General features: G+C 38.5%; 1 protein-coding gene across 1 annotated transcript in view; it reads left to right on the forward strand.

Moving 5' to 3' along the window:
- The first annotated feature begins 5,816 nt into the window (after positions 1–5,816).
- The window catches only part of WDR70 (WD repeat domain 70), a 101,742-nt gene continuing 83,399 nt past the window's right edge, over positions 5,817–24,159 (forward strand). Inside the window, exons 1-5 of the mRNA XM_062615426.1 lie at positions 5,817–5,871; positions 5,958–6,020; positions 6,222–6,305; positions 7,507–7,621; positions 11,520–11,712. Of these exons, the coding sequence (XP_062471410.1) occupies positions 5,862–5,871; positions 5,958–6,020; positions 6,222–6,305; positions 7,507–7,621; positions 11,520–11,712 (465 nt within the window). The 5' untranslated portion in view covers positions 5,817–5,861. The remainder of the gene's footprint in view (positions 5,872–5,957; positions 6,021–6,221; positions 6,306–7,506; positions 7,622–11,519; positions 11,713–24,159) is intronic.

A 24,159-nucleotide genomic window follows, 5' to 3' on the forward strand; every position in this document is an offset into this window, starting at 1 on the left:
AGCCTTCTGTAAATCGAGATAAGAAATCTCGTAGGTAAAGGCATATACCCGGCTGTTAGTGTCCATTTGGTATACACCCACAAGAAGCAGGGGTATCTTGTGGTTTGGGTCCTGCAAGACGCAGTGGGCGTCTTGTAGAAAAGGTTTTGGATTTTACTGGTATACATCCACAAGAAGCAGGGGGCTTCTTGTGGTTTGGGTCCTGAAAGACGCAGGGGGTGTCTTGTGGAAATGGTTTTGGATCTTGTTGGTATTTATTTTGTGGCTTGTTACATTAAGGATTTTCATCTTGGGATTTTGGTATCAGTGACAGACTGTTATAACTAAGCAGGGGGCATCTTGTGGTTTGGGTCCTACAAGACACGGGGTGTCTTGTGGAAATGGTTTTGGGTCCAGTGTGATATCAACAGCCCATAAGGGATTTGATTCAGTGATGCTGTCAGTGTGGGTCCCTGAATAGGTTAGTCAAATCACCCTCCGATACAGTGGGTTGTCCAGTACATCCCACAGTGGGACACAGACAGGCTGGTCGGACACAAGGGTCTCGTCCTTCTTGGGACACTGACATGCTGGTCAACTATAAAGGGTTCAAGGAACCCCCCCTATTAATGTTACAATATGGTTTGAGCCATAGGGGTTAGGATGTGTTGCTTTTGATTCTACTGGTATTGTACTTGTATTCTACTTGTTACAGTAATGATTTTGGTCTTGTGATTTTGGTATTGTTGACAGGATAACTGTGTTATTAATTGTTGTTTGGTTGGTTGAGTTTTAGTCTCTGTCTCAATGTGTTGTAACTGTGTGGAGTGTGTCTGTGGGATCCCGTTCGTGTGTGTGTGTGTGTGAATGTGAGATTGATAGTAGAAAATCAGCAGAGTGAAGAGATCTTTAAATCAAGTCCTTTGGGTGCATTTTGGCGCACTAGAAAGAACTTGGAGGGTCTGCTGGGGGCTCGGTAAATAAGAAAACATTGGTAAAATATTGTAACCAATGGTGGCCTTGGTATACTTTGGAAGATCAGGAAAAATGGCCTAAAGATGGAACTCTGAACTATAATACATTGTTACAATTAATGTTGTTTTGAGGGGGCAAGGAAAATGGGATGAAGTAATGTATGCAGATATGTTTTTCACTTTAAGAAATCATGCGGAGTGACAGATCGAATGCAAAATTAATATAGCTCCACCAGATTCCTTAATTTTGGCTTTGGAAAAGGACAGGGTAAAACTGAAAGTTAAGCTAGAGATGTTCAGCCTGTGATATTGGGGAAAGATGTTTAAAGTTAAAAAACAGTAATCAGGAAGATAGGTTGGAAAATTATGTATCACAGGTACCTCCGAGAGGATCACCCTCTGCATCTGTCCTGTTTGGTATTGAAAAGGAGGAAGAGATTGCTGTCACTGGCAACAAGCGGCACATTCACATTCGGACTTAAGAAGGGGTTAAACCAGAAGTGCTGTTGCAGAGGCAGTTATCTGCAGCCCCTGCAGAGCAGGGTGAGCACCTGTGGAAAAAAAAAAAAGGAAAACCAAGGGGGAAAGAGGGGGAGCTCGGGCAGCTCCTGTGTTTGAGCAGGGGAGGAGGGATGACTGGCGGAGATGGGGGAGAGGGCTCTTCTGTGGAACTGGATCGGTGTGCGTGCTATGGGGAGTTTGGACGTCGGAAGTGAGACTGCCCTGGGGGGGGGGGGGGGGGGGCGGCAGTGTCATGGGGTGGCTCCGGTGACTGAATTGGAACTAGACTGAGAGGGACCTGGGGAATCTACCCTAGCAGATCCACTGCTTAAATTAAAGCTAGGGACTAGAGGAAATAAAGAAGAATTTTAGTGGATACAGGAGCAACTTATTTGGTGTTAAATCAGAGACAAAAGAATTCATTACAGATGTGGGAGCTACTGGCCACCAAGAAAAAGCGGAAAAAAAAAACCAAAACAAACAAACAAACAAAAACAAAACCGGCATTCTTTCTGAAACCTTTAAAGAACAAATTGGGAAAACAAATAGGAATGCATAAATTTTTATGCATGCCAAATTCTCTAAAATCTTTATTAGGGCGAGAAGCAACATTTAAAGAAGACAAAATGGAATTTAGAGTTAAAAACAGTCAATTAATTGCAGTTTTGAGTTTATCTTTGATTGAACAGAAAAGCAAAAAGGAGGACCTCCCTGAAATAGAAGAAATCCTTAATCAGGTGTATGTGGGCGTATGGGCATCTGAAGTTCCAGGTAAGGCAAAAAATGCTTTGCCTGTTAAAGTGGAAATAAAAAAGGGGGGGCTGCCCAATTAGAATAAAACAGTATCCCTTAAAATTAGGAGATCAAAGGGAATCAAAAAATCATTGATAAATTTTAAAATATAGATTATTAATTGAATGTGAATTGGAATATAATACTCCTATCTGGACAGTAAAGAAATATGATGGGAAAAGTTGCAGATTGGTTCATGATCTCAGGTTAATCAACAAAATTGCAGAGGATATTTGTCCAGTAGTAGCTAATTCATATGATTTATTGACTAAATTGAATAATAATCAGAAATGGTTTGCCGTCCTGGATTTAAAGGACACTTTCTTTTGCTTACCATTGGCCAAAGAAAGCCAAAATTATTTGCTTGCGAATGGGAAAATCCTAACACAGTAAGGAGAACCCAATTAACTTGGACAGTATTACCACAGGGATTTAAAAACAGTCCAGCAATTTTTGGAAATCAGTTAGCATGAGAATTAGAATCATGAAAGCCACCTGCTCAGAGGGGGACTCTGTTACAATATGTGGATGACCTGTTAAATGCTAAAGAAACAAAGGAAAAATGTGTCCAGTGAATGGTGGGATTATTGAATTTTCTGGGACTGAATGGTTATCAGGTGTCCAGACAAAAGACCCAACTAATCCAAACCCGAGTTTCCTACCTAGGATATGAAATAACAGGAGGACAGAGAGAACTTGGAACTGCCAGAAAAGAAGCCATTTGCCAGACTCCACGACTGTTGACTGTCAAGGAGCTCCGGACATTCCTGGGAATGACAGGATGGTGCAGACTTTGGATCCATGATTATGGTGTTCTGGTAAGACCACTATATGAACTGTTGAAGGGAAACCCTCCCTCTTTGGAATGGACTGATAAAGCAGAGGAGGCTTTTAGAAATGTAAAGATAGAGTTAATGAGAGCTCCAGCTCTGGGACTTCTGGATGTGACTAAACCTTTTTGGCTATATTCCCATGAAAAACAAGGAATAGCCTTGGGGGTCCTTGCTCAGAAACTAGAACCATACAGAAAGGCAGTGGTGTATTTTTCAAAACAGCTGGATGAAGGGAGCAAAGGATGGCCCGGATGCCTAAGGGCTGTGGCAGCAGTTGTCATCAATACTGAAGAGGCTCACAAATTCACCTTTGGACAAAAGATTACCGTGCTAGTGTAGCGTGGTAACGGCAGTCCTGGAACAGAAATGAGCCCACTGGTTATCTTCTTCATGTTTTTTAAAATACCAGGCCACAATTGTAGAACAGGATGATATAGAAACTGTGGTCACTAACATTGTGAATCCAGCATCCTTTTTCCAGGAACAATGGACAGAACCACTAACACAATGACTGCTTGACCACCATAGAGATGGTGACAAGGGGGCACAAAAGCACAAAATGGAACATAGAAACCTTTAGAATTAGTTTTAAGTAAAGTTTGATGGTTTTGTAACAGTAGCAATGGAAAATTACGGAGGTGCATGATACATAGAGAAAAAAATAGAGTACAGCTAGAGAACATACTCAGAATTCTCACAAGAGAAATCGTTATAGTTGTGACATAGTTTAAGAAAAACAGCCTAGAAGAACAGGACACAGGGATAAGGAGTATCTGGGAACCACAGGTGTCCAGGATGGGCTACAGTTAAACTAACTGGTAAGTAGGAGGATAGGAGGATTATTATGTCCCTGGTGCTAATGAACCAATTAAACTGGTATGAGCATCTACTGTGCATGCTTCAAAGGCTTTGTTGGCAAGTTTGTTCCTGGGGTTTTCTCTGAATCAGATCCCACTACTCCCAACCTGACCTTTATGTCCTAACTCTGCCTAGGTGAAAATCTGGTGGTGATAATGGGTCATGATAGCTTCCTACCTCAAGCCATAATCCTGGCCAAGGTCTGACTCAGTACAAGTTTCTGTAGATGGTATGCAAACATAAGTCAATTATCTTACTGCATAGTGGACAGCCTGGGGCCTGGGAGGCTTTGCTGCATGCAGCAGGTTTCATTCCAGGATCTCCCTCTGAGTAGAGACACCTCTCAAGGTTACTCCTTGAGGCTGAGAGGCTCCTTGTCTCAGCAGATCCTTGGTGATTAACAGCCTGCTAAACTTTGTAAATCTTAGCTAAGTGATATGAAGGATTGATTGTACATTTATTATCTTTTAGACATAAGCCATTGACACATCATTCACAGTCTGGATCCAGCCACCCCTAGACTGCTCTCTGGGGAGTCTGGAAAGCAAGAGGGCCCTTTCTGAACCTCATGACTAGTAAGAGGGTGTCCTGACAGTTTTGTCTTACTCTGTCCTCTATGCAGTGAGCAATCAAGTGTACCTTGCCATCAAATCCAGTTAAAGCACTGTCACATTTACTAACAAACTTTATTAAATCCCTGTTTTATATCAATATTCATAGATTCACAGAATGGTTTAGGTTGGAGGTGACCTTAAAGCTCATCCAGTTCCAACCCCCTGCCATGGGCAGGGACACCTTGCACTAGACAGGGTTACTCAAAGCCCTGTCCAACCTGGCCTTGAACACTACCAGGGATGGGGCAGCCACAGCTTCACATACTGGCTTTTATGCAGGACATGCATCACTCCATGAGCGACAACAGGAAATAAAATGTGTCAGGGGAAGTTCAGGTTGCACCAATCCTGTAGAGTTCAAGGAGCGCCTAGATGACAATCTTAGTCATGTTGTTCAGTTTAGGTGGTACTGCGAGGAGCAGGGAATACACTCCATGGTCCTCGTGGATCTCGATCTTCCAGCTTGAAACATCCTTCGAGTCTACAGATTCGGAGAAGACTCCAGGCACAAACTCGCCAACTGTTTCAAGTTGACAAGCAGGTATTCTTTATTGCGGCGCCGGGAGACACAGGGGATAGCTCCTCCTAACGTGTATCACCGTATTGTGACACCAGCCATCCTTACATGGTTACTGTGCATACATACATATTCATGAGGCTACACATAAATTACATCATTTTCCAGAAAGTTTCTCGCATGCATATAAAAATGTGGTGGTGGTCTCTGCGGGTCGTTTACTTTTCCCAACAATCTTCATAACTTCTGGCAGTCTTTGAAGCACCAGCTTAATTTACAGACATAGCAATCACCCTGTCCTTCTACAGTTTAACTGCGCCCATCCTGGACATCCGCTAGTCCCGGATACTCCCCAGTAGATGTTTACACCAGCTTAATGGGTTCATTAACACCACAAACATAGCAATTATCCTGTCCTTCTATTTATCAGTTAGTTTAACTGTGCCCACCCTGGACATCTGCTAGTCCCAGACACTCCCCATCCCCAAGTCCTGTTTCTCTATTTTGCTTTTCTTACACTTTTTGTACTAAGGTCTTAAGGACCTAAACCTATGTCAATTACCTTCAAGCACCGCAGTTATTGTCCATTACAAAGTCATCAAACATTACTTAGAACTGATTACATTTTGTGCTTTCCTGCCTCCTTGTCCCACTACGGAGACACAGTCGCAGCCGCCCCAGCGGGACTCGGAGCGCGCGCGGAGCCGGCGGGCGGTGCCGGCAGAAGCGACTGCCCGGCCACTTCCTGTTGGAGCTGTTGTGGTTCCGGGGCAGACGCAGCGAGGAGCCGGCGATGGAGGGAGGTGCGTAGCGGTTCGGGAAGGGCCTGGCGGAGCCCAGCCCGCGCCCCTAGCTGACCCTCTCTGCGTTCTTTTCTCTCTCCTTGCAGACGCTGAGATGCGAGGGGGACCCGACCCGGAGATGGCGGCCACCATGGGCTTCTCTGGTTTCGGTGCGTTGCTTTGCGGGTCGGGGGTGCCGGGGACACGGCTACGGGACGCGGGGAGCGGCTGCTGGGGCCGGCGGGCCTTGGTGGGGTCCCGGAGGAGGCTGTGGTTGGAGATGGGAACAAAGCGGTCGTGCCCGTCACCCTCTTGTCCCGCAGCTGGCCACCGTGAGTCTGTGTTCCAGCCTCTTTCTTCTTCGTTTTTAGGGAAGAAAGCTCGGACTTTCGATCTCGAAGCCATGTTTGAACAAACAAGAAGAACTGCGGTGGAGAGGAGCAGGAAGGTCCTGGGTAAGTAATGCAAGTGTAGTCAGCTAATGCATTTTAAAACGTTCTGTGGTTCTCGTTTGGGATGATGTTTAAAGTGTCTCAGATTGGCTGTCTAGAGAGCAAAAAACAAATGCAGTTTTTTTTTCCAAGGAAGATGTACAGCTGTAGAGCCATGGAATAGTTTGGGTTGGACGGAACCTTCAAAGGTCATCTTGTGCAGCCCCCTGCAGTGAGCAAGGGTATCTAGATCGTGTTGCCCAGAACCACATCCAGCCTGGCCTTGAATGTCTCCAAGAAAGGGCTTAAACAACTTGTGTGTTTGTAAATAATAGCATTATTAATTTACATGTGTTTTCTGAGTGTGTATGTGCAGGGTTCCTCTTGTGAGGCACAGCGCCTTATAGATACATGAAAAAGGTCAATTTGAACAGGCTTTTTCCTTTCTTCTTTAACTTAGATGTGTAATTGTTATGGAAGAGAAGGTGGCACAGACAGCTTTAATCTAGAGAAAATAGAGTAGCAAATTAAAATGTGTAACTTATACCAAACAGCAGGTTATATAGCAGACTACAAATTTGTTTCTGTTTTCTGCTGTGCTGAGAGCAGGTACATTTTCAAGGTACTGGTTTGAGAGTGGGAGGTAGAGATAATGATTTCTTTTGTTGCCCATATTCAATCAAGCATTATTCCAAAGAAGGTCCTTAGGAGACACCAGAAATGCCTTTGCAAACCCAGTTGTCCATGCTTTCTTTTTTTGCTTGGACAGTGTAGAGAATGTGTGGGTTTTGTTTTGATTTGGTTTTTCATGTGATGCTGTCATGGTTGAGCAACTTCTGCCCTACTAGATTGCACTTAATCTGCTCTCTAGTGCTGCAGTTTATGCAGTTAGCCAACAAAGCACTTTTTCATAAAGAAAGCAATTCTGGTGTCTTTATATGATCAGTTTGTTTGATAGTGTGTACAAACTAGCAACTGGAAGGTGTTCTCATTTGCCTTGTGACACTTAGTTTTTTCAGGGTGATCATTGCAGTAACAATGAAAATTGAGTTTATATGGAAAAGTAGTGCTTTCATGTGAAATCATTTATTTGCTGTTACCTTTTCAAATATTTCATATAGGTCATAAAGAAAAGAAAGCTCTTTTAGTGTCCTCAGCAAATATCTAATTTTATTATTGTCTACAAGTCTTGATTATTTGTCATGTATGTGCTTTCTGTGTACAGAGGCTCGTGAAAGAGAGAAGGAAGAACAGGCTGAAAAAGATCTTAGAAGTTCATGCATCAGTTCATCAACTTCAGCATCCGATGCAAAAGGCACTGGAACCACATCAACCCAAAGGTACTTAGATATTCTTCCCACCTGTAGATATAGATACACTTGTTCATGCGTGCTGAATAAGAAACTAGTAGGTGAGGTGCTTCTGTATTCACAGTGAACAGAATAGTAAGGGGGTTGAGGGAGTTCTGACTTCCATCTGAAATTTACTTTCAAACTTGCCAACATTTTTGTTTTATTGACAAACCGTAAATGCTGTTTGGACAGCAGTTTTGCAGTTTGTATTCTGAAACGCTGGGAGATGAAAGTAGCTGAAGGTAACAGGGACCAAACAACTCCGTTTTGTGGCAGGGATTATGGAGACCAGTGCACCGTAAATTTTTAGGTGTCTAGGTTTCTGTGTCTATGGAAGTCTAATAACCTTAAATACAAGGCTTTGGTAGCCTGTATGTGTGCATTTTATGGGCTCATAGAGTCTACACGTGGTCAGTTATTATAGACAAACTTGTAGTGTTTCAGATTGTGAAAAAAATTTGTTACAAAATTTACTTTTTTGCCTGTTGCTTTATGGAAAATGCAGATAAACCATAGACTCATGTAAATAACTGATCACACAATATACTACCCTACAGAGTATACTTACTACCCTACAGAGTATACTTGCTGCCCTACAGAGTATACTACCCTGGAGATCCTGTGTTATGTCTTGTGCATAAGGGAAAAAGATTCTGTGCTCCCATTTGCTTCTGATGACCTTAGGTACCTTCTGGTGAAATAATGAAAGCTCGCAAGAATTTAAATGTAACACGATTGCCTACTGTATGTGTGTGATTTCAGTATAAAGAATCAATTACAACAATTGGTAAGGTGGAAAGCAGTCAGGTGATACAGAGCCTTTCACTAATCAGCTTGCTTCACTCATGGCCTTAACTTAAGAGAACTCCGGGGACTTTGTGTAAAGGAAGATAGCAAAAACCTTTCTGTATTCTGAGTTGCTAGCTAGGTTCTAGTTACTCACTGGAATTCAGCTGATACTGAGGTGGTGGTTTCTTTTTTTTTTTTTTTTCTTTTCTTGTTTGTTTTCCTGGAAGTTTTATATATCCTTGTAAAATATGATAGGTCAGTACTTGGTGCTGAAAGCATAAAACTGCTGAAGAAGACATGCTATTGTGACTCAGCCTTAATTCAGAGGTATAATCCTACAACTGACAACTCTGAAATATAGGACTTTTAGTTCTTTATAATGTAGAATATAGTTATTTTTTATAATGTGAAATTCTGTTGTTTATCTAATAATTTATGTAGCTTGTTCTGTTCTCTAAAAGTGGCATCACTTTCCTGATTATTACTTTCTTTAAAATTCCAAGTACTTTCAGTTACCATAGTGACCCTTATGGTGATCTTTTAATTGTTAAAAAGGGGTTGGTCGCCTGAAAAGATGGGAAGAACAGCAGTTGATTCTTTTTGCTTTTGAGCTATTTCTCTTTAGAGAAATGTTTACAATAGTTATTGTACTTACATATTTACACATAAGTACCATAATAGTAATGTTTGATTAAAGGAAAGCATCTGCTAGTATTTAAAAAAGAGAAAAACTGAGAAAATAAGAGAGGATGATGTAAAGAGAGTGAATATGTGGGGGGAATATTTCCCCATACTTGTGCAACTCTCAGAACATTTTTTATTTCCCCTGTCTGTGTGCCATCCATGCTCTAATGTAGCCTGCTTTTTTTCTCTCCTTGCATCTTGTTTCACTTACTGAGGAAGTAATGAAGGAAACAAAAACCAGTTCCTTACATTTCTCTAAATCCAGGGAAATGGGCTGGTAAATTGGTTCCTCTTTCTTTACAGCCTCTGGTAGAGCAAGGCTGAAACTTACAGGAAATGCCACTTGTTTTGTCCTTTCTGTCAGTACCACTCCTGGTCACTGTCAGAAGTTTAGGTGGGCTTTTGGTCTGGCTGCATTGGGTGTTCTTATGTTTGACTTCCACTTAGGACAGAGATTGCCAGTAGCTGTAGCGCTTGGATGTTCCTGCCAAGCTTAAAGTGTGGTGAAAAATAGCGCTGCAATTCTGGCCATTTCACATTCAGAGTGATTACACTGCCTCTCAAAATACTGAAATGTTTGGTGATTTATCCTTCTTAGGAAATGAGGGTATTTGTAAGGATAGGTAATTAGAAATTAAACTATCTATTGTTCTTTGTGTCTATAGAAAGATCTGAAAATATGGGACTGCAGGATTAGGAAAGGCCTAGAATACTGTACCCATTCTTCTCACTGACAGCTACAATGTATATTTGGTTCCATTCCAAAATATTTTGGCTTTTGGGGAAAAGATAGGTGGTTTGCTAGGCTGGGAATACATATTGACTGTTAAAATGTAACACTTTCACATAGTTTTGTAAAGTTGTTATATTTGGGGATAGATAACTAGAAGAACTTTAAAGGTCCCAACCCATTCCTTATGTGCTGGAAAAACTTCCTTTTGGTATAAGGATATTGATTGTCCTATTGTTGTAGAGTAAGAGAAGCTCTTTTAGCTGAATTTGATTTATTAGCTAGTCATATCCTGATCAGGGTCTTTAAATGCCTCTTACCATGCAAAACAAAGTTTGTATGTAGAAGTATTATCTTTTCGTGGGCTGGTAAATACAGTTGGAAAAATTAGACAAGCTTTGATGCATGCAGACCCTTGTCATCTTTATAATACCTGTGGACCTAATTCATGTTGGGTTTAGTTTGTTTTGATTTCTTCCTAAAATAGAATTTCAGTTGCTTGTCCAACACAAATATTTGCTTTGTAATCTACTACCTGCTTGGTCGACAGTAGGTTTGGGGCACAGTTTGGGACTACATTCTCTCTCACAGTTACACAGTTTAGAACATATTTTTTTTATCCTTTATTATATTCTTGGACTTGTGTGTTTTTCTTATAGGTTTTAAATGATAACCTAAACTGTAAAAAAACAACCAAAACCAAAAACCAAAAAAAAACCAAACCAAACCAAAACAAAAAACCCCAATACTTCAGTAGTCTTTTTCTGTTTTCTTTAACGTATCTTTTGTATCCAGTTCACTTAATAACTCACATACATGATCCTAAAATATAAGCTCGCAAACCAATTTTTGCAATTGCAGTTTTGGTTCTTGCTGAACCTAAAAGGAACATATGATTTACCATTGTAATGGTACGGTGATACCAATGTAATGATGGTATCTGATTACCACCACCTGGCAGTTAGAATACAACATCCTCGGTAACTACCAGCAGAGGGAGTGCATTTATTTCAAATAAACTGAATGAGCGCAGCCTAAAGAGCTCTACTTTTCAGACATCGTCCAGTGCCAAAAATACTGTGTTCACACAGCTGATTTCGACAACAGTAAAATGATAATTTGAGGTAACTTTTAGAATCTAGATTTGTGGGAGTATCAAATGTTTGGTTGAAAGTGCCAGATTCACTGTTATTCTTCACCAGCATTATAAACCAGGTGCCATGCTTTGTATTCTCATTCTGGTTGTGAGCCTGGGTGATCACTGTTTCGAGTTCCACCAGCCAAAAGAGGTGCAGAGCACCTGCACAAGATGCAACTTGAAGCAGAATCTGGAAAATGTGATGTAGCAATGTTGGCTTGTGTTGGCTTCTAAGCAATACTGAAATATGGAAATCCATACTAGTGGCATGATACTGTTGTTTTTACAATCCATCTAACTTTGTTTTATTTTGTCCAGTTTTTTGAATTGTCTTTCACTATGGTATGTTTTTTTTTTTATTTTTTTTTAAGGCTTTGTTTATGCTGAAAGATGTTGGTGTGCGTACACTCAACAAAAACTAAATTATGTCTTGCTGCTAATTTCAGTGTTCATGAATTCACAACTGTGCTCCACATTTCTATCTGAAAATTATTGTGAAAGTGCTGAGATTCTCAAAATAGTAATTTTTAAAAATTTTCCAGCAGAGGGAAAGTCTGGAATGAAAGTGAAAATAGTTCAGATGAAGAATTAACTGAGCCTTCCAAGCAATCCCGGACCTCTGCTCAAGGCCCAGTGGAGGATACTGATGATGAAGATGATGACTTTATTGGACCGCCACTTCCGCCTGGGTTCAAGGATAGCGATGATGATGACGATGATACGGAGGAGGAAGATAACGTAAGTATTTGTCTTAACACTTTGAGTAAAATCAAATTTGTCAGTCTGTTCTTTCCATTATGATTGAATTTGCAGGTCAAGCATGACTGTTTTTGAAATGCATTTTGTGTGTGGGTTTTTTTTTTTACCCTAATAATTATTCAATAAATGAAAATAATTGTTTTCATTAAAAATATCAGGATTTAAAAAAATGCATACATGTGAGTCTGAAGGGAAATTCATCATCAATTGGTATATATTTTGTTTTCACACTATGAAATAATTATAAAAAAAAAAAATATTTTTATAGTTTGTTTACCAGTCCATGTGTAGAGTTTTTTGTTTTTTTTTTTTTTTTTTTTTTTTTTTTAAGAAGAAAGAGGAGATGGGTTTAAATTTAGTGAGAACAATTCTGTCAAAACCGTGGTGAAGGCTTTTTCTTTTATTTTTGTTTGTTTTGATTTGCTTTTTTAATAACTCTAAGAATATGCCAGATCGGTTTGTTTGGGTGAATATAGATTGTCTTTTTCTATTTCTGTTAAAAGCAAGAAAACCCCTAACAGCCTAACTTGTGTATAACAGGTACTTGGTTGCCAAATCTCTCTATTTAGTTGGAAGTTTAATGCTCTCATGTGCATTTTCCAAAACTTCCTAGATTGAATATTTTGCCGCAGTTGATTTTGTATTGATGGTTTCCATGCATTTTTGTAGCAACAATGACAAAAGTCCTGTAAAAACAGCCTTATGTATCAACTGTGAACTGTTGGTAGCAGAAAAAACCTCTTGCGTCCAGTTGCACAAATATGGATCTAATCCTAAACCCCAAATTCCCAGTTGTCTCAAGGGTTTCTTTTAAATTACATTTTAGTTTTGACTAGATGTTCAGTTAGTTAGTTTTTTATAAAAGCTTTTAATCTTGCATCTTGTGTATTTTAAACGTAAGTTTAGAGTGCTTACTTAAAATGAGGGAAAGAAACTTCGTAAGCAATAGCATAACTGATTTTCAGAGTGAGCCTTACTTGTATGATGGCAGTGTTTTTTGTTTTGTTTTGGTTTTGTGTTTTCCAGGAGATAAATGATGCTTTAGGATTTTTTATTACTTTCTTTGTTCTGCTTGATTCACTGTTGCCTATGGATTTCTTTAGGTACCACACTGTATATTTTAGCACTGTGTCTCCTGTGATTTCAGTCTGTACCCCACACGTGACTTGTGTCTTAGGGAACCAACTGTCAATAAATCCCAGACTTTCCTGGAGAATGTTGTAAGCCTTAAGTTAGCTTAAGACTGAATATAAAGCTGTATAAGGCATTCTCTTAGCTGCTAGCTGTCATGGCACTGTGGAATAAGTCCATATTCCTGAAGGTATCATAGACTAGCAGATTTCATTTGCTGTGAATCATGTCATATTGAAGTTACTGCTTCTTTTCTGCTGCTTTTGTGCCAGCTTCTCTGGAATGCCAAAGGGAAAACAATGTGTGAATTTTTACTTCAACATGTCTTTGTCAGTAGTCACTTTGTTTGCTGGTTGACTAGTTTAATTTGGAGATTTTGGTATTATTTTTTATTTGTAAATATTTGAATAATGCTGCAACTAGCTTGATAAAATGGACTTCCTGGAAACTGGAATTAAAAGACCCCAGTGAAGAGTTTCAGACAGAAAGGTAACTTGCAGACTGGTATGATTTAAGTTTGTCTGAACATAAGACAATAGTTACAAAACAGTCTAGAACAGATTTGGTTGAGAATAAGCAGAGCAGCAGAAATAAGAGACTTGTGGGTTTTCAGTCTAAACAGTTAATTTATAACTGGGAAGATTTTGTGTCAGCATGGATGCCAGAGGCCTTCGGGGTCTAGAGCCTCCCCTTACTGCTGCTTATGAACTCAGTTATTTTGTTTCCTGTAAAGGGAATCAGGGAGCAGCTGTGCTTTCCTGATTTCCTGTTGATCGATTGGTGATCATAGTATGATCCTGTGAGCCCCAAGGAAAGCAGGTGTTGCTGTTATGAGAACTCTTGTGATTCCTTTTTTTTTTTTCTTGCTTGTACATCAGGCTGTGGTTGGTACATGTGGGGGGCAGAACAGGGAGAGAAGAAATGGAAAGGTCCCTTGAATAATTCTTTTGTTTCCAGATGTGCTGTGAGACTGTCTCTCTTTTGTTATCATATTTTGCTGCTGAAGTAACTTCTTTTAAAGCACAAGTGTCTATATTTTTGACCTTAAAGGAAACATTTTCCGTTATATGAGTTGCAGTTCTGTACTATGAAGTCTTATGAACTTTGTATAACAGATAAAATGCATCAAAATATTGGCTTTGTCCTGGCAGTTTGCAACTGTCTCTCAAGCCTGACTTTTGATGTTTTTTTTTTTATTATAGGAACATTGTTTTCCACCATTGCTTGTTCAGTTGTTTTTTGCTTTTTTGTGAGAGACGGTAGAGATATTTGTCAAAATTGCTTGCTGTAAGGTTAGCATCTTTTTAGTTGGCCCAGGAATACCCAGCTCACTTTGGGTATTTTACTGAAATGAGGTGGAAAGAGTAGCTGATGGCTATTATCTTTGATGGGAATTTTTCATACCTTATTGGTGCTTTTTATAGGAAGATGAATACCAGTGTTTAATGGCTGAATGTTTTGAGTCAGCACTGCTACTTTTTAACTATTGTACATTTCTGTAATTTACATTTATATGTGATACAAACTGACCATCTGTTTTTGAGGAGAGGGGGTGGTACCATATGGTGGTACATACATGAATTCTAACTTGAGTTACTTTTTTCTTTGAATTTATGCAAGTTCATTTGGTATATTTCAATTTTGTGGTAATTGTTCTAAAGCATTTTTCTGCCTTTAAATAAAATCTCAATTAATACTGATGGTAGTTACATAAAAAAAAAAAACAAAACAATTTAATGACTTGTTCATTTAGTGTAATTTGCCTCCATTCATGCCGGAAGTGATGATTCTTAGCAAGGCACAATATGGTTGTAAGTGCTTATGCAGGCATTTTACGGTGTCTGTTTTGTATTAGTGTAAGGAATACTGCTATATCAAGTATATTTTAGGGACAACAGGTACACCTGGTATCAATTCCCTCTGATATTCTTCACGTTGTGTTCTGTTCTACATGAGACTTGCATTAATTTGGAGAGCAAGGAAAATGAGAAGAGTTGTCTATTTGAATAGTGATAAGTGCTTTTCCCTAGTGCTTTATATCCTAATGATGGAAGAACCTGGTTGGAGTTCAGTGCCAGTTTTTCACATGGTCGTAAGCTGACAGGAGGAGTGAGGAAGCATAGTGTCTCCTGTAGCCTGAAACTTTTCAGGTTTGGTTTCTGTCCCCAAAAGCATGCCTTTCTGGAAAACTTGAGGAAGGTATTTTTGTTTCCAGGCAGGGATATCTTAAAAGAGAAAACTGCTTGTTTTGCAGAGGGTAGTTTCTTAAGAAGGACAATATTTCATGTAGTAAACGTATAGGCTGGGATATATAGCAGAGTCTTTGCCAGCTTTTTTTTTCCCTGGCAGGATGCGCTGGGGGTGTATCTGGTGTTTGTGCAAGTAAAATAAAATCTGGCTGGAGGGGGATAGGAGACAAGCCAAAGCAGTCATGTTAGGGTTGGTGGGTGGACAGCTTCAGATGTAGGACAGAAGCATTTTTCAAGGTGATGGATTACACCTATTAAAAGCATTAGTAAGAGGGTGTGTATTTATTGGTATTTTCATCTACATGTCTTTAGAATTTGTGCTGAAATCTTTAGCAGAACTCGATGGAATGCTAGCATCTTGTGGCACTTTTCCTCACTTAACAGGTAAAGAATAGAAGTGGTTGTTGGAAGAATTTGCCAGATGGTTTTGCAAGGCCATATCTTCTGCCTGGAACTTAGTTACAGTCAATTCTTCTTTGGAACGGCGATCTGTTTGTCTCTCTAGTACCAAAGGGATACATAATCATATTATAATTATGTCCCTGAAACAAGTACTGCCTTGGGCATCTCCAAGGCTGTACTCTGATTTGGGCATATTTCCAAAATGATAGTGTAACCTTATTCCAACTTAACTAGAATTATTTTGAGACACTTTTAGATTTTTGCAGAGGTTTAACAGGACATACTAGAAATACTCATTTATTCAGAATGGAACAAAGACATTTTCTGCTGATTCTGTACATTGTAGGTGCTTCAATTAGAATTTGGCTATGCTACCAAGCTAAAAAAGTAATGGTGGTATAAAGATTATTAAATTCTATGTGAGTTTTTAGTTGAGCGAAGGAGTTACTACATTTAGGATAAATCTTAGGAAAAAAAGAGGATTGTCTGTTCTGGTAACTGCTGAATCTTGTTTAGCCAGTCAGGTTTATTGTCTAAAGGAGAAAAAGTGAAGTAAGCTGAACAAAGCATCTTTTGTGCATGAGTAGAGGAAGAAAAGTGTAGGTTTGAGGATGAGAGGCGTTATTTTTGAACTACTTGTAATTATTGATATGCTGATGCAAAATAGGTAGCAATTTCCACTGCTTTTGATTTCCTTTGTGTTACCTTCCTATATTAGAAGCAAACTACTTTTGTGATACATGTGCATAGTATGTTCTTAGGTCTTGACAATATTTCTGGTGTAAAGATAAGGAAGATTTTCTTCATGTGGAACTCGGAACAAGTCATGGGTTTTTTGTTAAGGATCATTGATGTGGTTGCTGATGTTGCAAAGAATAAGAGAAATTATCTCAAAACTTGAGTTAGAAAGGATTTGCAAGCTTCACAAAATATAAAGCAAAATCAACCCCCTAAATATCGTATAATGAAGCTCAGTATAAGAAAGTGAGAGTATCAGTCAGAAGCTGGGAGGAATACCTGCCATAAAAAAATTGCGAGTTTCATGTAGACAGTGTACAAGAGGACTCTAACAGGGCAATTTCCTTAGGGAATGTTTATCTTTTATAAAAAGGCATGGGGTGCTTGGTTTTTCCCTCTTCAACCCAGTGCACCAGAGTTTTACGATTACCAGTTGTCCCCAGAGAAAATTAATATACATTGAAGATACGTATTTATTGATTCTGCAGAGCATAGCGAGATCAAGACTTCTCTGCTGTGTATCATGCATGCATTTTTGGTGGCATGAAATTAGTTCTAATTAATTAGTAATATGACTGAATATGACTAAATATGAGAAGTTTCATAATATTTCCTTTACATTCTATTCTTTGAGAACCTAAATTGCTTGCACAGTCAAAGGGAAGTGGTGGCTACCTTCCCACATGACGGTTTTGTTGGCAGTTGCAACAAATTTCAAGTATGCCTTTATAAAGAAGCACAAATATAATATTGTTGCTATCAGTGTTAGAATATAAGAAGTAATTCAAAATTTGGAAGGGGAACTAACAGCAGTACTAACACTGTATTTGACATTGTCAGTGTCACTGTGGAGTACAGTAGCAGGTTTTCTTTGTATCTGCCATGTGAATGTTATCTTCTTGAAAAAGATGGAATCATAGAATAGTTAAGGTTGGAAATGACCTTAAGATCATGTGGTTCCAGCCCCCCTGCCATGGACTGGGACACATCACACTAAACCATGTCACCCAAAAAAAAAGTTGTTTATGGTCTGCCCACAATAATGAGAAACACAGGTATAGAAAACTCTTGCATGGATGAAGAGTGAAATAAAGTGGATGATAGCAAGTATTTGAAATATTTATAGTGGAGGATGATTAAATAATTTAGAATGGCTGTATTTGAAGCAAGTGTGTAAGTGACATGCAGTTACATTTCCTTTCCAAAACAAGTCTTCACAGGATTTTCAATCAACAAATGATTTATGTTAAACTGTTGGAAGTGTGGACTGCTTCAGTGGGATCCTTGGAGAGCAATTTTGTTGACTCGTGGAATGTCTGCTGTTTGTTACAAAGATGGCTTTGGATTTTTATGAATGTGAGACAGCCACATGTAATGTTTTAAATCTACTACAATGGCATCTCTTATTTGCAGGTGGGCACTTAGCAGTATGCAGGGACTATACATACCTGATGCTAACACTGTCCAGATCACACAACGATCATACTGAAAATTTTACCTCTAGTCTTTTTTCTTTTTTTTTGTGTTTTAATATGTAATACAGTTATTTTTAAATTGTTAGGACCTTGTATAATATTTTGCTGAGTTACCTTGTCTGCTATTTATAAAAACTTACTTGGTGCATCAACTCAGACATTACTTAAAACTAATTCTAAAGGTTTCTATATTCCATTTTGTGATTTTGTGCCCCCTTGTCTCAGTATACAATCAGATTTATGATAGCAGATTTTATAATACGTGTCATGTACAGCAGCTAAAACATAACAGTCAAATTAGGCAAATAAGAATCGGTAATATGAGAAAACACTTAATAGTACAGTAAGTCAGTAGGGTAAGAACAGAGTGTAAATCCTCTGCCCTTTGGGAAGGAGGGAAGAAGAAGAGTTAGTGTTCCTCTTAAGTATTGCTCTGAAAAGTATGGAGGGAAAACAAAAGAAAATATGGGATTGCAAGGATTCATGGTTCTTTCTGGCAGTTATGTATGTATCAAGCATACTTGCTTTCTAAGTGTAGTAAAAAGATTTTTTTTTTTTTTCTGGAGCCAGTCTTGGCACATCCTGTTTGTTCACTTTTTTTGAATAGTAGTTAATGATACAATTTTTCTTTGGCACATTTGTAGGCAAGAAAGTATCTTTAAGCTGTATTTTCCTTCATTGTTGCATAACCCCTAATGTAATTGGCTCACTTTCAGAACTAAATTGAATAGAAGTTCCTAATAACTGCTTTTGGTTCCAAGTTGTTTGTACATACTGCAGTTTTTGCAGATAAAAAGATTAAATCAGGACTGATTGAGGGACAGAGAGTCTGAAGGAAAGATCACTGGTGGTTTTAGGCTTTCTTTGTTAGGAAATGTGTGTTGTAGGTCAGGAGTTGATATGAGAACCCAAACATGTGCAGAATATTTCTTTGAAATAAGGTAAATAAACAATATTTAATTTAATCTGTAACCACATATCTCTCATCAAAGAAAATAACTCATCTTCAGGTTTCTTAAGTTTTTTGAAAACTCATCATGGCAGCCCCTGGTAGTACACTGCCTGACTTTGTGCCAGTGTTCTTGCTGAAGAGTCATGGTGAAGAGCCTCTGAGGCGTGTTGACAATAATTTCTCAGTTTGGCACTTTAACAATGGGAAGGGTTTTTACTGTGTAAACCTTAGGCTTAACATACCATACCTTCTTGTAATTACAGGTTCTAAGGAGGTCATCTCAGGTCTTTCATCCATTGACGTTGATAGGTTAAGTTGCATGCAGTTCACGGTATAGCTTATGGGTTGAATTCTTGAAGTGCAAGTTTGTAAACAAGTCTATCACTTGAACAGTAAATATCATCTTGGAGCAAATATCTAAGTTTATGAAAAATTCCAGTGTCTTAGTTAGAACTCCCCCACTCTCTTTACTGTGCGGAATATTGACAGTGCACTGTGTTTCTACCCTGTGTCTGTTGGTATTTATAGACACTTCTAAGCTTTTGATACCCACAACCAACTGCAAAAATCTATTTATATGCATTTGCTCATTCTTGATAGCTTGTCCCTCAGCTATGTTCTACACTACTGAAATTGTTCAATATCATGGTGACTGAGGATTTGAGAATGCATGAATAGCTTTTGGTAGGGTTTAGTAATTTTTGTAGATGTTTGCGTGAAACTGATGATTGTATTTTAAAAGCAGGATTCTTGCTTTTCCTATTTTCTAATTTCTGTACTAGACTGAAATTACAAGGCAAGTGGTTCAGACGTAGAAACAGGTTACTGTCAGTGTCAGGGTTTTCCCATTTTAATAAATTGCCCTATATAGTGGCTTCTGAAATAGTTGGTTTATGAAAGGAGTTTATTCCTTTCTGTAGAGGTTTATCAGGATCTCAGGAGAGGAACCTGAAGACAAGAGGATGCCATTTTTCTCTACTTAGAGGTCTGGTTTTGCTGTCTAAGACTGTACTTTCTGTGGTAGTTAGATGAAATGAGGATCTGAAGTATCTGAATGTATGGTACAGAAGGCAAGGTAAACTTACAAAGCAAGCATGTAAAGAGTGCCTTCAAGTGATCGGTACCTAGGAGTTTATCCTTTATCTGTAAACAGAATAATGGCATTGAAAAACTCAAGGCAATACAGCTTTCATATGCTTATCTACTGTCCGTTTTGCATGGCTTCCACGAGGTGAAATGTAAATTGTTAAAAGGCCTGGGGAGCAGTCAAGCTTGGGACAGCAGTAGGTGTTACGTGAGATAGCATTTGTTTCAGAAGTGCACTGTATCACCTCATGGATCACATGTCCAAGGTCTTCCTTGTCTGGCTTCCTTATAAGTTGTCTGGAAAATATCCATGGCAGGGAATTGGAATGAACCTGAACAAAAATTCTTGGGACTGCATTTCAGTCAGGTTATTTTATGGGTTATATGTCCCGTCCCACCGCTTCAACTTTTCCTGTGGAAAGCCAGTATGTGTTTATAAGCTCTCTGCTACTCTGACACTCATTTTTGGCTTATTTCATACTTCTGTTTCTCTTTCGATAAAATAGCAAGTTGGACCGGTGTTTAAGCACTTGCTTGTTACAGGGGAAGAACTGCTAGAGGGTTTTTTTTTTAGCTTGCTTGTTTTTGGGAATGGTAGTTATGGAACTCTGCATACCATGCTAATGTCACCAATCAGTCAGCCAGGAGACATGAAATACACATATCTTTTTTTCAACAATTGCAAGATTTCTCTTGCAATATAAGCATTATACCCTTAGCTTTTTTTTTTTTTCTTTCCCATAGTGTGTTTTGTTTGTTTTTACTTTGTTTTGAAAATAAGCTTGTAGTCTGCCTCCAGCTCTGGGGCCCCCAACAGAAGGAGGATATTGGCCTTTTGGATTGAATCCAGGGGAGGCCATGGAGATATTCAGAGAGCTGGAGACCTCTCCCATGAAGACAGGCTGAGAGAGTTGAGGTTCTTTAGCCTAGAAAAGAGAAGGCTTCAGGGAGACCTTACTATGGACTTTCAATGTCTCAAGGGAGCTTATTAGAAAGATGATGGTAGACTTTAATAGGACCTATAGGAATAAAGGGTAATAGTTTTAAACTAACAGAGAGTAGATTGAGACTGGGTAGAACAAAGAAATTATTTTTACAGTGAGGGTTGTGAAGCATGGGAACTGGTTGCTCAGAGAGGTGGTAGAAGCACCATCCCTGGAGGGACATTCATGGTCAGGTTGGACAGGGCTCTGAGCAACCTGATGTAGTTGAAGGTGTCCCTGTTATTGCAGGGAGAGCTGGACTAGGTGGCCATTAAGGGTCCTTTCCAACCCAAACTATTATTTGAGCCTATATTAATGATAAGCATTAGAAATGGCTTCTGGCTTGATAGAATCTGAGCAGCTCATACATGAATGAACCTACCATACTTACTAATTTGTCATTGTAGCACACCTGCAGGATGGGAGTTTTTATCCCATTTAAGATATAGTACTCAAGACACACAAGAAATTGTCTTACTGAATGTCTTGCATCAGATATGTAGTAGGTATGTGGTCTGAAATCTGAAATTCCTTACATTTGTGGACTGTGCTTTTCTTTCCTAAATCAAAAAAGAAAGTAACTGTAGAACATCATCTGAACATTTGAAATTGTTACCTTTGTGCTATGTACGTCTGAGTACTGCTATAAGACAGCTTAAATGTTAATGTTTTGACTGTAATTTATGAGTGGCATGGGAGAATTAGTAATCGAAACAGTAAGAGAATTGGAACCAGCTGTGGGAGCTAGATAGGAAATTGTCCTTCCTTCCTGCAGTAACTTAGATATGCTGTAATTTTTAACCCCCACCCCCTGCCTTCACCCTGTGGTTGTAGATCATCATTGCATGACTAGCAGATGATAAACTCTCCATCTCAGTCCTATCATAGTCCCATTCCTCCCTGCCTCCCTTTTTAGTCCCTTAACCTACTTGATAACTAAGTTTGTAGACAACTGGAATATTGGGTACTGCCTGGAACGGTATGCATAAATTAGTGACTCTCTTAAGATGCTGAAGTAATCTTTTGAGTGAACATTTTTTCTACACTGCCAGTTGGAAAACTGTTGAAAAGTGTCTCTGTGGACAACTGTCTCTCTAGAGATGTGATTGTTTAGTTTTGCTGACTGTAGTGTGTTTAGTAAGAGCAATAGAATCCCTGAGGAATTTGAAGAACTTCACCAACATGGCTGAATAAAACCTAGCATGTAGCAGATTCCTTATGATAGGTATTATTTAGTCACATTTTTCAGATGAGGAAATGGGTATGGAGGAATGAAATTAATTGCCCAAAGTTAAAGGTCAAGGAATTGTCTGTACCAATGGTGTGTTGTTTTAGTACTGGTCATTAAAACATGTATAGTTTAAAAAGGATGGCTCACCAATGAGAGAGGTCTAGAGGTTCTTATTTGTATTGCCTTGATGCGTATAAAATTCTGTGCTAACATGATCACCAGAAGTCTTAAAGTGAACATCAGGCTCATCTTTTGGTGAGAAGTGCATTTTGTTTGCATTGTAGGAATCTCCATGTCTTAGGCAGCAGTTCCAAGTACTGATCATTCATTGGTTACTTTGGATTTTTTAAGTTTTGAGGAGTCCAGAATTAAAATTCAGAGTGTAGTGCTGCTGTTGGACTTAATTCCACTGCTTAAAAATGTATTTCTGTAGAAGTGCATGTAATTAAAATTGTCTTTTGCTTCATGAATTATGAAGGCTAAATAGTGTCACTGACTTTTAAAAGATGTAGAGGGAGAGGGTTTTTGTTTGTTGGTTTGTTTTTGTTTTGTTTTGTTTGTTTTTTTTTTAAAGTTAAATTTTTCGCATATATGGTTTTGAAATTCTTACATACTTCACAAATTATTTTAAGACAGATGGTAGATCTGGAGAGCCATGAAGCTATTTTAATGACTGAAAAACATACAAAAGTGTTCTAATTATTAAAACGAAGGATACTGCTTATAGAATTCTCAGTTTAATCTTGATTTTCATGGTTTCTCTTGGAAGGCAAGTAAAAGAACTTCACACTTTTTTTTTTTCCCTAAAGTATGCCAAAAGGTGATAATGATAAAGTGTCTGTATAGTTTAGACAGAGGATGTTTTAAAGCAAGTTTAATGTAAATAATTAGGTGAGCTGGCTAACAACCTGAAACATGTTACGCATTGACTAAAGTTAGGTTCAGTCTGGTTCTACATGCTTTGTTGTGTTCTTGGATTCTTCCATGGGTGCTTTTTTGTGTATACTTTCTGTGGGAGAAATTCTACGTGTAATCTGTGTGGTGCAGAAATTCTTGCCAAGCTGAATGTGATGTTTTACATATGAATGATTTAGTGAGGCCTGTTTGTATCTGAACTAAGCATTTGGCAATTAAACTCCAAAGAGGTAAAAATTCACAATTATTATTTGGCCTTTCTGATTTCAGAATTAAGCTATTCTTTGGTTACCTGCCAGCCTGAGCAGAGCTGTCAGAATAGAGATACTGATTGCATGTTCATTTTGTTTCTCCTCATTGTTAGCTGATCTGTGGTTGTGCTATTTTACTGATTCGGAATAAATAGAAGTACTCCTTTATTTTAAAATATCTATTCAGCTCTAAAGAATAATCTCTAAGATACGTCTGACAAAAAGCCAGTGACTTTTTTTTCATTCTTAACATGTCATGTTGTAGTAATTTTGTATATCTTATGGTTGTAGCAAATACGAAGTATTTATATGCATTTGAAACAGAGATGATAAAGATGAAATAGGTTGTTATGTGAGTAGAATGTAGCATAACTATATATATAGAATACTCAGCATAAATAAATCAGTACCCCAGAAACTGCAAAGGAAACCTGAATGACTCAAGGCAATTTTAGATTTGAATCAGTTTTATCAGTGATTACAACTTGTTTTAGAAAAAGCTCAAGAGAATTCCTTTATTATACATTGTGAAAAAAATTCCCAGGTCATAAATAAACTATGACTTCATAAATCAAGGGCTTGTTATGAATTTAGAAATTATCTGAATGAGATTTTAGAATCTAGGTGAAAAATAGTAACCTCCTGAAATCTATCTAAAAATACCTCCCAGGAGATGGATCAGGCAAGCTTTTGCTGTACTTTGGAAGTATGAAATATCTAAAACCAATATTTGCAAACCATGATGAGACTCTAATTACAATACCTTTTCTAAATTCTTAAGCCATTGGAGTCTTTTCAGAAGGGGACATGCCATTGAGTGATGCTGTGAATTAGATGATGGTGAGAGAAGCTAGCCACAATACTCTTTCCATATTGAATAAACAAACTCGCTTCCTGTAGGCATTCATAAGGAAGTTCATCTACTTAAGCACCTCTTTAATTCTTGAATGCACCCTTGAGTAATGTGGTTTAGCTCACTAGAGAAAATAACTTCTCCTTTGTCTTCTAATACT

The sequence above is a fragment of the Pezoporus occidentalis genome, unplaced genomic scaffold, assembly GCF_034315485.1.
Source record: "Pezoporus occidentalis ecotype Australia unplaced genomic scaffold, CSIRO_AGI_Poc_V1 ctg181, whole genome shotgun sequence".
Classification (NCBI taxonomy): domain Eukaryota; kingdom Metazoa; phylum Chordata; class Aves; order Psittaciformes; family Psittacidae; genus Pezoporus; species Pezoporus occidentalis.